The sequence below is a fragment of the Mesocricetus auratus genome, unplaced genomic scaffold (genome assembly GCF_017639785.1).
Source record: "Mesocricetus auratus isolate SY011 unplaced genomic scaffold, BCM_Maur_2.0 Super-Scaffold_100055, whole genome shotgun sequence".
Taxonomy (NCBI): Eukaryota; Metazoa; Chordata; class Mammalia; order Rodentia; family Cricetidae; genus Mesocricetus; species Mesocricetus auratus.
Window position 1 is genome coordinate 2,949,505 of NW_024429232.1, and position 13,657 is coordinate 2,963,161.

The 13,657-nt window shown below is 48.0% G+C and overlaps 2 protein-coding genes across 3 annotated transcripts; one reads left to right on the forward strand and one right to left on the reverse strand.

The window, feature by feature from the left end:
• Positions 1–1,704: 1,704 nt before the first annotated feature.
• On the reverse strand, positions 1,705–7,902 carry Gml (glycosylphosphatidylinositol anchored molecule like). Of its 2 annotated transcripts, none has more exons than XM_040736495.1 (4): positions 7,780–7,902; positions 4,446–4,630; positions 3,205–3,309; positions 1,705–2,154 (listed from the first exon to the last, which is right to left on the reverse strand). In XM_040736495.1, the coding sequence occupies exons 2-4, from the start codon at positions 4,609–4,611 to the stop codon at positions 1,859–1,861; spliced, it is 567 nt and encodes a 188-aa protein (XP_040592429.1). In that variant the 5' UTR covers positions 4,612–4,630; positions 7,780–7,902; the 3' UTR covers positions 1,705–1,858. The 2 variants fall into 2 exon arrangements, with proteins under 2 accessions (XP_040592429.1, XP_040592430.1); XM_040736496.1 differs by lacking the exon at positions 7,780–7,902 and adding an exon at positions 7,667–7,690.
• A 99-nt stretch (positions 7,903–8,001) lies between these two features.
• Ly6k (lymphocyte antigen 6 family member K) lies at positions 8,002–13,137 on the forward strand. The gene is made up of 5 exons (XM_040736494.1): positions 8,002–8,626; positions 10,318–10,485; positions 10,735–10,829; positions 11,625–11,726; positions 12,746–13,137. Exons 2-5 carry the CDS (start codon positions 10,337–10,339, stop codon positions 13,048–13,050), a joined length of 651 nt encoding a protein of 216 aa, XP_040592428.1. The 5' UTR covers positions 8,002–8,626; positions 10,318–10,336; the 3' UTR covers positions 13,051–13,137.
• Positions 13,138–13,657: the final 520 nt, after the last annotated feature.

The following is a 13,657-nucleotide window of genomic DNA, read 5'->3' on the forward strand; positions in this document are numbered from 1 at the left end:
ACCTGAGACAAATATGGAGGGGTCATGATAGATAGACAGATAGATACATAGATAAATAGATAGATAGATAGATAGATAGATAGATGCTAATATACCCTAGAAAAGAAGATTCTTGTTCATAGCATATTCCCTAGAAATAAAGATACTTTTTCAGCCCAGTTCATTTAAAAGAATGAGACAAAAATTACACTGGTATCCTGCGTGAATTGATAAGATAGAAACAAAGGATGTAAAAGAACGTTTATTTCTTTAAAAAGAGAGAGAGAGAGCATGACCTCACACCTTCATAACACGAGGACAAGGAAGCCCACTAATAGACGCTGCAATTGGGGAATCCTGGTCTGTGTCAGATGCACCTAACCCTTTGTCTTTCTAGCTCATTGCTGGAATCCAGCCTTTGTGAAGACTGTCACACACTGAGAGTGACATTCTAGATAAACTCAGTACTGCTTATAACATGTAAAACACTGCGCCAAACGTTACTGTTATGCTAAAGTACATGCTGTAATAAATTTCGGCTACAGGAGACATGCAACTGTGAAAACCATGAGAAACATAGTCACAGGATTGTGGAGAGAAAGCCAGGTAAATGGGAAGCAAGAGAAGCTGCAATGACTGTGGCTGGAGTTCCTTATGGGACAGGCTGATGAGAAATCCGCAGTAGCGCTTCTTGTGCGAGGAGGAAGGTGCGGTGTCCCTCAAACCCGTCACGCCTGTAGTGTGTGCGTGCTATTCATTCATGGAACGAATCTGAACACAGACTCTAGTGCCACATCTGCCCATCTAGAGAGTGTGACATAGAAAGTCAGAGAATCACTGATATAGATGGAGAGATTTACCTCAAAGAATTGTCTATGAATGTGGTTGGCACATGCTTTTAACCCCAGAACTTGAAGATAGAGGCAGAGGATCTCTGCTAAGTGGGAGGCCAGCCCAACTCACAGAGATCCTCTGCCTCCATCTGCAAGTGCTGGGATTAAAAGCATGTGACGCCACCAACATATCCACAGACAATTCTTCCAGATACATCTCTCTGTCTATCTCACTGATTCTATGCCCCTCTCTGACACTAACACTAGCTGTGTTAGTATGCCTGCATATGCACACTTCCTGAACATTTTACACATGAAGAGAACACACACCAAAATACAGCCACATGCATGCAGACATATACAGAAACTATAAATGTAATAAAAATTTGAAATTTAGCGGAGACTGCCAGGGCTTAGCCATGGGTAAGATGCTGTCACCTTGGTGAAAGCAGAGTGTGTGGGAGAGACAAGCCAGTTGCTGAGGAATTTGTCCCACAGCATAGGGAATAAAGAGACATGACTGTCGGGCCCAGAGGTTAATGTGCCACTCCTTCAGAAGCACTGTTCCTGTTCCCTTCTCCCATGACCCGAGGACTAAAAGAATCTAGCAATTACTCTGGTCATGGGAGCTTCCTGGGATGTGTCTTATCAGCCTACATACTGACCGGCATCAGAACACTTCTGTCTTTTGTTCAATATACCAAGACTACGTGATACTTTGGACCTACCAAGTGAGATGAGTATTTAGCCTACAGTGTTTAAAGTGAGCCAAGCAGCTGAAACCATGATCCCTCAAAGGAACTCTTAGGGATCTAGAAAAGGAAGGAGCTGGTCTGAGTAGAGACCCCAGGCCGAATATTTCCACACAGCAAGAAAACAACAGGCAGGGGTATTTCCAACAAACAACACGTTTATTTCTGTCTTTTTAACAAGCTAGGAGCAGGCCCAACAGATGCACTGAACAGTGCCTCTGCTTCACAAGGAAACAGCAAATAACAAAATTGCTTACAACTGTGGTAAGATGATTACTCCACATGGAGGGTTTCTCAGGTCAGTATGCCGCTGGAGAGGATTAAGAAAAGACTCAGAAGAAGGTTGGACTTATCCAGACACACAGCTCTGGCAATCACAGATTCCTCAATCACAGTAGGAGGTAACAAATCCCTCTCTATATTAGTAGGCCCTATATCATTGCAAAGAATGCCTGAGCAGCAGTAGGAATAGTAGAAGCTATTGGTGCTTGGAAGCCGTCTTGTTAAAACAGTTGGGGGAGGCTGAATCAGCACAAATGTACAGTTCTGCATGCAGTGTTTGTAGACTAAGAGCTCCCGAGAGTTCATACCTAGAAAGGAAGCCATCTGGAGAATTATCACCATCATCTTCATTGTAAACCCAGCACCACAGTCAACCAAACCTAGCCACATGAGTGATGGCTTGTAAAATCAACTCCTACACCCCATGCTCACTCCTCATCTAGCTGGTCACTGCACCCTTCTTCTCTGCACCCCCTCTGCCCTGAAAATCCTGCCTAGGTATTGGCTGTTCAGCATTTTATTGGACCAGAAGGTCTTTACACTGTACAAAAATATTATTCCACAACAAGATATTTTCAAGAATGCTTGATTAAAATGATGCAGGTACCCAAGAGAGCATTACTGCTCCAGTACCAAATTCTACACTTACTGTCTATGCATTGCTACCATCTATATGTCAGTCACTCTCCCTGCCCAGTTGACAATTTAGTCTCAGGACACACAGCAATGCTAATGAAAAATCTTCTTCAGTTCTGGTTCTAATATTATACTAACTGTTTGTTACCAAAGTCTACAATGAAAAAGTGGCAGAAGCTATGCTATCTGAGACTCCAGAGATGATCAAGGGCACAGAGGAGAGTCCACATTCACAACTGCAGGATGAAGTCCTTCCCAATCCTCTGCCCTTCCTCCCCTATTATACACTCCCACCACTGAAGACGGGAGTCTAATCAAATGCCTCATTTTAGAAGGACCTGGGTCAGGTTGTTTTAGCAGAGCAATAGAAAGGTAACCTATGCAGCATGTGTATGCACAAGATCAGAAACCATCATGCCTGCAAGGATTCAGCAAATCTGAACAAGTGTGTGTGCCCATATGAATAGAGAGACGCTCAGGGACAAAGGCATGGGGGGCCACAGTATTCTCCTTCCCTGGATATTGGCCTGTGTCAACTGTCAGCTCACTAGTAGATGCACAGTGCTGTATCAGTGTGCTGACTCAGTGCCTGGGAACATTCTCTCAGTCCTAGGAGATGATAGAACATTGGTGCATCTGTCTGCAGGGAGAACAGAATGATCCCGTCCCCTAATCTTGTGCAGATAAGCTTATCTATACTGTACCAGAATTCAGATACTTACGTAAGGCAATTGTCCCACAGCGTCTAAATCCTTCAAGACAATTGAAAACATTAGGGCAGTGGAAGGTGTTCGTCGCAGAACAGGTATGACACCTCATGGTAAGACCTACAAAATTTAAAAAATTCCTGTTGGGAGTCTCCCTCAAAAGCCTTTCCACCATTGAACTCCCAGCATCCTCCTCTCACAGCTGCTTCCCAATGCAGTTCTCTACACAAACCACATAAGGCCTTACAGCTCAGATCCTGGCATAGTCTAAGTCAGAGCCTGACCAGGTCCCAGGACATCGTGGACCCATCAGGAATCTCTGCTTTTTCTAAAAGGCTGATCACATGGAAAACAGCTGAACTCCTCAAAGATGTCCATCCCTCTGTGTGATAGTGGCCATCAGGACACTACCATCCTCCAGGGTTTCTCTGGGCTTAGCACCTGCTGTCCGTGCCGGGAAGTGCTATGGACAGATGCTAGCTCAGGTATCCTGGTCAGCGCTCTCTGTGGGAGCCTGCAGTCTACTCCCCCATATTGAATCTCAGGAGTATCTCTCTAAGCATGTTCACATGCTGTAACCACATCTAAAATGATGAAAGTTATTATGAGACAAAATATAAAGTAAATAATTCCCCTCCTTGTTTTGGCTACTAAAACTGGAACAGTGTCATTGTAACCTCATGATACATGGCTAGTGAACAGAGATGCCTGGTGTAGACACTGGGCTCCTTCTGTGTTAGATTTTCTGAGACAGGGTTTTTCTGTGTAGCCATGGCTGTCCTGGAACTCACTGTGTGTACCAGGCTAGCTTTGAACTCAGGTCTAACTGTCTCTGTCTCCTGAGTGCTGTCTGGGATTAAAAGTGTGCACCACCAATATCCAGCAACACCAATGTCTTCAGAAAGACAATTCACCCAGTGCATGAGAATGAATGTACAGGCTCTTGAGTTCTTTCTTAGCAATTTAACTGTAGTCGTTTGTTAAAAATATGGACAGTGGCAGCAGCTCAATGTCCTGGGTCACACATAACCCCAGGGCATGGGTGACTGAAGCAGGGCTATCTCTGAGAGTTTGAACTAGAGAAAGAACCTAGCCTCAAAACAACAAAGGGGTAAATGAGATGGCTCAGTGAGGAAAGTTGCTTGCCACCTGGTTCTGGTGAGCCCAGTCCCCAACAAGCCTTCTTATAACCCTAGTCAGCTCTAGGTGGAGTCTCCTTCCATACAACAGAGTGGGAGTCTAGAGACCATACTTGCCTTGCCTAGGTTGGATGGCAATGCCCAACCCACGGGTACTGTTGTCCCACACACTGGTGCTGTTGTCCCCCACACTGGTGCTGTTGTCCCACACAGTGGTATTGCTGACACTGGTGTCTACCCATTGGAGACCCAAGAGAATTATCCAGAAGAAGGGGAGCATCATCTGCAATACCCAGGTGAACCTAAAAGTGAAGAGAACCATGACCATGTATTCGGGCAAACCTCTAGATCCGGGTGCATGTTCTCATCATCAACACTCAGAGGCATCATCTATTGGCACGGCCTCAGCCTCAGAAGCCTAACCTAGTAGTCCTCCTATGGGAGCTTCAGATCCTTGCCTTCTCCATCCTGTTCAGGTACCTACTTGGGTCTTCCTTCCCACTTCTGAAACTGTCCGGATGGTTCTGCCATATTCCTCCTTCTAGACATTCTTCTCTACATCCTCCCCTCCTAACCTGTCTGCTCTACCCCCTAACATTGGAGTAAGGTGACCCTATTCCTGTTGGAAAATTTGCTCATTTTCCTATTGTGCATTCTAGAATCATCCTGCTGAATTACCAGACATTGCTTATGGAACTGTCCAACTGGGCTGCATCTTAACATCTCATATCTGGAATTGGATGCTTCATTGGAATCTGGTGTGCCCTTCTGGGATGTCCCATCTTAATTACTCAAGCTTTGCAAGCAACTCTTAGTCGCTGGCTCCAATGGATTTGTCTTTACTCAGGGGAGTGTTCTAGAAGGTACTTCCTGAGGAAGATGCACAACATCCTCTTTCTGGAGACGATCCTAAAGACTGTCCACACACAAGGGCCTTTGTACCTCGACTCCTAACTTTAAGTTTCAAACTCAGGAGTGCTCTTCCCTCCCCACTCACAACTCTGTCCATCACTCGGAGTGATTCACCCAAGATTGAAACACCTCAACTGGCATTCCTCCTGGAGGGCTCTGACACTCCATTGCTGTCACTCCTCAGGCCCTGGCACTCTCTTGGTGCTCCTCCCTCAGGACCTCTATCTGGGTGCCCCAGCTTCTGCATCACCTCCTAGTGGAGCTGTGCTGTTAGGCACTGATCATCTTGATCTTCTCTGTTGCTTGGTGCCTTTTCGTCAGGCTTCTGAACATAGTAGTGTCCTTCTTTCAACACTTTGACCCACTCTTGGCACCACTCCCTAAGGGCCCCAACCCTCTCTTGGTACATTTCCTTCAAGGTTCCAATTGAGTCTCTCTCTGTGTCTCTCTCAGTATTTGTCCCTAGGATTCTACCATTATGTTTGTACCCCTCTTTCAGGAATCCAGCCGTGTTTGGCTCCCTTCACCCGGGGCTGGGACCTTCTCTTGGAGACATTTCTTCAGGGCTCTAAGCATCCTCCTCTTGACAACTTTCCCTCCTGCTTCAGAACATCTATTGACCAGTGTCCCTCTAAGTACCCAGCCTATTAACATCATCAGGGCTTTGAGCCTTTCTTGACCCCTCCTTTCATCCACATCTCTCTTTGTGATCCTCCTTCAGGGTCTGAACTTCACAGGGCACCTATCCAAGATGTCTCCCACTCTCTCTAGACACTTACCCAACGCTCTCCCACTCACTTTAGGTGTTTCCCTCAGACCTCCCATCATTTCTAAATGCTCCAAACCTCTCCTGGGGCTCAGGTCAATCCTTCCTTCAGAGCTCCAAGTATCTGAGATCCACATTCAGTCATCTAAACCTCTCTTGGAACTCTCCTCTCAGGCTCAGAATCGCTCCTCAGAATTCCTGTTCTCTCTTGGGACACTTCCCTAGATGCTCTTCTAATGAAGCTTCTGAGCATACGCTTGTTTGAGACTCGCCTGTGGCTCCTCCCTTCTCTTCGCACCCATCCCTCAGTGCTCAGAATCCTCAGGGCCACTTCAGTCAGGGCTCTGACCATCTCTTGGCACCCTTCTCTCAGAGTTCTGGTCCCTTCCTGAGGCCCCTTCCCCCAAACCAGCATCTCCCTCCATCTGGGGCTGCAGATCCCTTCTTGTGCACCGACTTCAGAGCTCCAGCATTAGATCCCCTGCCCTCAATGTTATGGCCTCTTTGTACTTCTCACCTCTGCCTCACTCACTGAACTTTTCTTGGTGCTGACCCATGGTACCATTTCCTCAGGGCTCCGCTTCCCTTAACATCTGTCTCAGGGCTCCAACCATTTCATGGTGTCTGTCAAGGTTCCTCCTGTCTCTTCCAATCTCACTTTGTGTCCCTTTAAAGAAGCTCTGACACCCTTGGAGCCCTTCCTCAGGATTTCAAGCCCTTTCTTGAGCGCTGAAAATTTCTGCAACCCAACTTTAAGGCTCCCTCAGTGCAGCCAATGTCTCTGAGTACCTCTCTCAAGGCTCTAAACCTCTCTTATTATCCCTTCTTTATTTCTCCAAACTTCTTTGTGAGCTTCCCTGAAGTTCAGACCCCTCCCAACATCATCTTCCTTTTTTTTTTTTTTTTTTGGCTGAGGGGGTTTTGCAAACATCGTTGTGCATTTCCTTTAAGTCTCCCTCCATTTCTCCTTAAGTATCCTTCATTTCTCTTTCTGTCTCTCTATTTGTCTCTCTTGGTGCCCTTCCGGGTGTGTTCTGACAACTTCTCAGCCCCAACTCTGGTCTTTCATCTTTTGCACCTCTCCTTGGGGCTCTGTGGGTCTCTGAGCAATCTTCTCTCGAGGCTCTGACCCTCTCTTGAATTTCCTCCCTCAAGGCTCTGTCTCTGTTGGTGCCCAACTTCAAGGCACACACTTTGTTGGCACAGCTCCTACTCCCCATGACACTGAGGATCTCTTGACACCCCTATCTCAAGGCTTTGACCCACTCTTGGAGCTTTATTTGGAGCCCTTTCTTCAAGGATGAACACTGTCGATAAACTTCCTTCAAGGGCCTAATCCTCTCTTCTAACCACTCTATCAAGGCTCTGTCTCTCTTTCTCTCAGGCTCTAACCATGTCTTGATGCACTTCCTTAAAAGCTACAAATCTCTGTCAACCTGTCTCACTGCCCTTCCTCAGGCCTCCAAAACTCTTTTGATGCCCCTCTCTTAGGACTGTAAATCTCCTGTGAGTACTTAACATTTTTTTTCTGGAGCTCCTGCCTCAAGGATCCAACTGGGAATTGGCTCCTCTTTCCTCACCACCACTCCATCCCATGGGCCCCTCCCCTCTCTGGGCTCTGTCCTCTTCTTGTGCCCCTCATTCAGTGTACCTGCCTCACCTTTCTCTCAGGGTGCAGATTCCCCTTTGCCAACCTTGGCTCTGGGTTCCAACCACTTTTGTATAACCTTCTTTAGCCACCCCCCCCCTCTCGATCTTTCTTAATGCTCCTACCTCAGTGCTCTAACTTTAACTTGGGGCCTGCCTGTTCTCTCCTGCCACCACTCCTTCAGATTTCCAACTCTCTTCGTGGCCTTTTCAACGGTCCTGAACCCCTCCCCTAACACCTCAAATCGCCAACGGTCTTTTGGGTCACTTCCGTAGAGCTCTGACCCTGCCTTGGTGCCCTTCCGGCACTGTTCCGACACTCTCTATGTGTTCTACCCACAAGGTTCCAATCTTCTGAGGAGACGATGCCCAGAGAGCCTCTGATAACTAAGGGTGACTGTCAAGAGAGGAGAATCCCTGAAATACGCGCACATAGGTATAGTCCAAACCTCAAGAGAGGAGTGCCTGAAGAGCGTCATAGCCCCGAGGGATGGGCTGAGAAAATGAGCACTTCAGTGTGGGTTTCCGGAAGTGGGTCAGGGCCCTGAAGGCAGTCCAAGACAGAGGAAGAGCCCAGCAGGAAGCATGTCAAGAGAGTCAAGAGAAGGTCCAGCTTCCGGGGGAAGTTCACCGAGAGATTCTGAGCTCTGATAGAAGGGCGCCAACACTCGATTTGGGACTTGACAGACAACACCAAGAGAGGGATGGAGTGCTGAGGGACAAGTGAACCAAGAGAGAAGGAGCACTGAAGTGTTGGAACCATAAAGGAAAAGCACCGAGACAGACAGAACCCTGAGGGAGCTGAAAACTCCAGGGCAGGGTCAGAGTTCTACAGACGTGCACCAAAAGACCTTTGGAGGTCTGAAGGTTAGAATAGGGGTTCAGAGCCCCAAGGGAAGGACAACAAAAAGCTGTAACTGAAAAACTCCTCAGCAACTGGCTTTTCTCTCCCACGAGCCCTGCTTTCACCGAGGTGACAAGATCTTACCCATGGCTAATCCCTGCCAATAACTGCTAATTTTCACATTTTTTTACATTTGCATTTTCTTTCTACGTGTGCATGCATGTAGCCATACTTGATGTGGGTTGTCTTCATACCTGAAATGCTAGGAAATGTGCATATTCATACACACCAGCCCATTTTACAGAGTGTGACACAGAAAGTCAGATAATCAGTGAGATAGATGGAGAGATTTACCTCAAAAGATTGCCTATGAATGTGGTTGGCACAAGCTTTCAACCCTAGTACTTAAAGAGAGTGTCTGGTTGGTCTGTGTGAGTGGGAGTCTGGTCTATGTCTGGATGTTTTTTGAGTGGTCCCATCAATGTCATAACACACAGGAGGGCTCCATGTCTGTTTTCTTCTGTTTTAGTTATAATTTCTGTGTGTGAAACATAGAATAAATACAATGGAATTATGTATACCATATAAATGAGCCTGGGAGCAACCTGTAAAGTAATAGAAATTGGGCAGAGGCTTCAAGGACACCCCCCTCAGCTGTCATATCAGGGCTTGCAGATTAGGAGCTTTAGAAAGATTTGCCCACCGTCAGCCTTAGCCACGGGGAAAAAGTTGATTTCACTGTCCTCTTGTCGAGGATCCAAGTGTCGTTTGCAGGACTTGAGGTGAAAGGCAGGTTTGCTCATTGGCTAGCTTTACCACTTTTGTGGGTAGAATTTCTTCAGTGTCCGCCAGGCCTCTTGTAGGAAATGAGGTGGTGCAGCAGATGGCCACGCCTTAGACATTTAGACTTTTAGGCTTACTAAGGTTGTTAGGTACTGTCTGACCTGAGGAAGTGGACCCGACTTCATGGGCCCCAACATTCCAAGGTCGGTGAGGGTGATCGAGGTGGGAAACAACATGCCAGGTACACAGAGCTTAGTGAGAAGTTTGATTAGAAAGGGAGGGGAAGGGAAGAGAGAAGAGGAGAAGATAGAGAGGACAGGGAAGCAGTGGGGAGAGAGAAAGAGAGAGGACAGCAAGAGGGGAAGAGAGCATTAGTGGGCTAAGGCCTTTCTATTACAGGGTCCTTTGCACCAGGGCTGATCAGGGTATGGCAGGAGTGCAGTCTGCAGGTGACACACAGGTCAGCACAATGCCTGAACCCTTACACTTGGTGGGTACAAAGCATTGAGCAGTCTTGGCATATGTGTGTTTTGAACAAAAGAGAGAAATGTTCTGATGCCAGTCAGTGTGTACCTGATAAGACACATCCCAGCTAAGATCCCATGACCAGAGTAATTGCTGGATTCTTTCAGTCCTCAGGTTATGATGAAGGGAAAAGGGACTGTGGTGACAAGGACTGGCTCATTAGGTGCTGGGCCTGACAGTCCCATCTGCACATTTCCCAATGCTGAGGGACATATTGATGAGCAAATGCCTAGTCACTCCCACACCTGCTGCTTTCGCCAGGTGACAGGATAGTACCCATGGGTAAGCCCTGGCAGTCTCTGCTAATTTTCAAATTATTACTACATTTGTAATTTCATATATGTGTGCCTGCATGTGGCCTCTCTGAGTGTGGGTTTCCTTCATGTCTAAAATGCTCAGGAAGTGGGCAGAGACATGCACGCTAACACAGTTTCAGAGACTGGCAGAACAAGACATAGAATCAGTGAGATAGATGGAGAGAGACTGGAAAGACTTCATGTTTTTATTCCCAGCACTTGAAGATGGAGGTAGATGATCTCTGGGAGGCAGAATACAGTGTGTCTAGGTGGCATTGTGCAGAGGAAAATCCAATTTGAGGCGACCCCAAATCAGCAGATTCTCAGACCTCGTGCTCAGTTGCCAGGACTCATGGACCCGCTGAGGCAAGGACTGCTGAGGAAGTGAGTGTTGGTGGGGGTGTAGGCAAATTCACCGCCCCTCCCTCTGGTCAGCAAGTGGCCCAGAGCACACACTATGTGGGACAAAAGTGTAGAAAGGTTCTGAGGTGTGAGTGCCTGCGGGGTGGGGGTGGGGTGTGGCCGCGGAGGGGGCGTGGATTCAGACCAAGAGAAGAGAGGGCTCTGTGCCACTCAGACCTGGGACGCCAGTGAGAAGAACAGAGCAGAGCGAGCCACTCCTGTCCTCCACAGGTCCAGGCACCCTCTGGAGATGGTCGCCCTGCTGGCCTTGCTCATAGCCATGGCCTTACCATTGGCTCAGACCAAGGACAGGATCAGGAGAGCAGGTGAGTGGCGCAGCCCTGCGCCCTCTAGGGACAAGAGGATGAAGGTTAGTGCCTTCAGAGAGTCCATTAGGTAGTGTACACTGAAGTCCAGGGCTGTGAGGCCCGCGACCAATGTGGGCTGGTGTGGGGGCTTTGGGGCACGGGCCAGAGTTGGGGTACTGGGGATGGAAGGGTAGGGGCGTGGGAGCATTGGGAATGGGGGGTGTGCTTCTGGATTGGAGCTTCCCCTAGGGCAAGCTTGGGTTACCCATCCACCAGGGCTCCTGGTCAGTCTCTCCAGTCACTCTTCCTTCTGGTTAGGAAGGCTTGGAAAAATCGAAACACCCTGACCTGTGAGCTTCAGCACTGCCGGAAGATGGGAATTTGTGGGTGTCTCCATTGTCTTCCCCAAACTGGAGCTGCCCTAATCCTGACCCAGGAGAGGTTATCTACTGTGGGGACCAGAAACAAAGAGTGTGGGTCAGGACAAAAGGCAGCTGTGAAACCTTGGGGTTCAAAGTAAAGGGACAAAAGTGGCAAGGAAATGGATGCCCATGGGAATTTCTGGACACTACAGTGTCTGATTGGGAATGTGGGTTCATGCACTGTGCCCAGAGGAGAAGGACCTAATGCAATCCTCATTGGACAGGCAAGGGAGCCTCCAGACAGAGGCTCAGAACTTAGGTGTCATGCACAGAATGTGGGCTCGGGAGAGTTGGGCACTCCCTTGACTTTGCAGACGACACTTGGATGACAGGTTTGGTGCTGCAGGGGAACAACAGTCCCATTTCTCTCCTTTCCAATCCCTAATTTCAGAGAGAATGAGGTGTCACGTCTGTGAGGCAGAGAACAGCTTTAACTGCACGAGCCCTGTGGACTGTCCTCATGACAAACAGTTCTGTGTGGTGGCTGCCGTTCGTAAGTCTTGCTTCCTTCTGCTTCCTTCCAAGGATGCTATTGGCAGGGCAACACATGCTGACAGGAATAGGAGCTGTCAATCAAAGGGACTTTACAAACACAGAAACAAAACAAAGCAACAGTAACAAAAATAACACTAACAAGAATCAAACCTAGAGAACAAAAACTGTGAGGAGGAAGCGCCATGGGATGCAGGGGTAGACGTCAGTGCTGAGAAGCACAAGCCAGGCAGGAAAGCATGCGACAGCAGCAGTCGGCAGCGGGGTTAGCGTGCTGGGGGATGATGGGAGTTCTCTTCATTTGCTTCAAGATGAAACTCTAATACAAGGGGGCAGTTCCAGCTTACTGTATACTCCTGGAAAAGTGGCCATTCTTTGGTGTTTGCAGGCTGACTAATTTCCCCATGATTCACTACAGAAATTCTACATACAAGACAGGCTTCCCAAAATGGACCAATGGGACCCAAACCGTCCTACCTACCGTGAGGATTTTCATCACCTGAGCATTCAAATTCAGTCCTACACGCATTAACACACACGCATCCCTGTGTAGAGTCTCTCCATGTTTGGGGAAGTTTATAGGATGTTGGAGCAGCTGACAGAAATTGGCTCAGCTAAAGGAGGTTTATTGCTTAATATGAAAAAAAAAACCTATTTGTGCAATGCAAGATGATGTTCAAAGGCTAGCGTCTCAGCTGGATCTAAGTCAGAATGGTCACAGTTTCTTCCAATATGTGCATGTCCCTTTCAGTCACTTGAGTCACTTCTGTGTTTTAAAAGTTGAGGATCAAGCATCCTGTGTTTCCAAATGCAGGCACAAATCCCCATAGCGTGTGGAGGACCACACATCTCCCCTAGGGCAATTCAGCCTTCTTCCCCTGAGTAGTGGCTCCTATCCTCTGACCGATGCTCTCATTGAGTAAGACTGTCTGACAGGGTCTCAAGGGGTGCAGATAATCCAGAGAGGCTCTGATATCAGGTCCTCGAACTCATAACATGCTTTTCTTTGTCCCCTATTAGGAATATTTGAACGTTTCTACCTTACTTCAAAACAGTGCACCAAAGCCTGTCCAGTCCCTGCACTTTTGCTACAGGGCATGCGGCCTAATGTACCTCCTGAGCCTAAGCCGTTTTTGGTCCAAAACTCCTTGCCCTTCATATACACGCGGTGCTGCAAATGGAGCTTGTGTAATCAGGGTGGGCCGAACATGCCGAAGTTCAAGGAGCAGCCTGGAAAAGCCAGCGAGAGAAGAGAAACTGAGCTCTCCCTCACTGTCTTCATAGTCCTTACTGTCCCTGCTCTCACAGACCTCAGCCTGCTCTAAGGTGCAGAGACCTGGAGCATGCCTTGTGGGACAGGAATTCCTGGTACCCTGCTGGACCCTTCTAATTAAATGTGTTCTCCTTGTTAACCTCTTGTCTTGACTCCTGTGGTCTCTGGGTGGGCTGGTGGGAAGCCAGGCTCCATGGCTGTCAGCCCAGGTGCTCTTCGGCTCCCGTAAGAGCCTGTGGCAGGTCTTGCCACACTTTTCCTGGCCAGCGCCTCTGAGGTTGAGCCTTGCCCCTCCCTTTTATGTTCCAGTACCTGAGAACCTCTGAGGTGGTGCAGAGGGAGCCCATTTTCCTCCACACACAGCACACAGAGACCAGGATCAACAGGGAAGATAAAGATTCTAGCGGTAATCTTCCTGAATGCAAAATCCTCTAGACCTTCTAGCCCAGTATCTGACACGTTGCTTCCCTTTGTAAATGTCCATCTTGGATTTCTCTGGCATCAGAAGCTTGGGCCAGATATGTTGTCCATGTTTCTAGTGACTGCAGCCATCGATATAAGGTGACCTCTACCTTATAAGGACTTCCTGCCATGGAATGTCCCTAATGTCATTGCAGGGTGTACCCATACACCACATCTCCTCTCTGGTCTTAGGCAGC

Coding starts and splice junctions, on each gene's coding strand:
- Gml (XM_040736495.1), bottom strand. CDS start 4,611: ATGATGCTCCCCTTCTTCTGGATAATTCTCTTGGGTCTCCAATGGGTA. Junction 3,310..4,445: donor TGCCATCCAACCTAGGCAAG/GCAAGTATGGTC, acceptor TAAATTTTGTAG/GTCTTACCATGAGGTGTCAT. Junction 2,155..3,204: donor CTGTGGGACAATTGCCTTAC/GTAAGTATCTGA, acceptor CTTCCTTTCTAG/GTATGAACTCTCGGGAGCTC.
- Ly6k (XM_040736494.1), top strand. CDS start 10,337: ATGATCTCTGGGAGGCAGAATACAGTGTGTCTAGGTGGCATTGTGCAG. Junction 10,830..11,624: donor GGACAGGATCAGGAGAGCAG/GTGAGTGGCGCA, acceptor CCCTAATTTCAG/AGAGAATGAGGTGTCACGTC. Junction 11,727..12,745: donor CTGTGTGGTGGCTGCCGTTC/GTAAGTCTTGCT, acceptor GTCCCCTATTAG/GAATATTTGAACGTTTCTAC.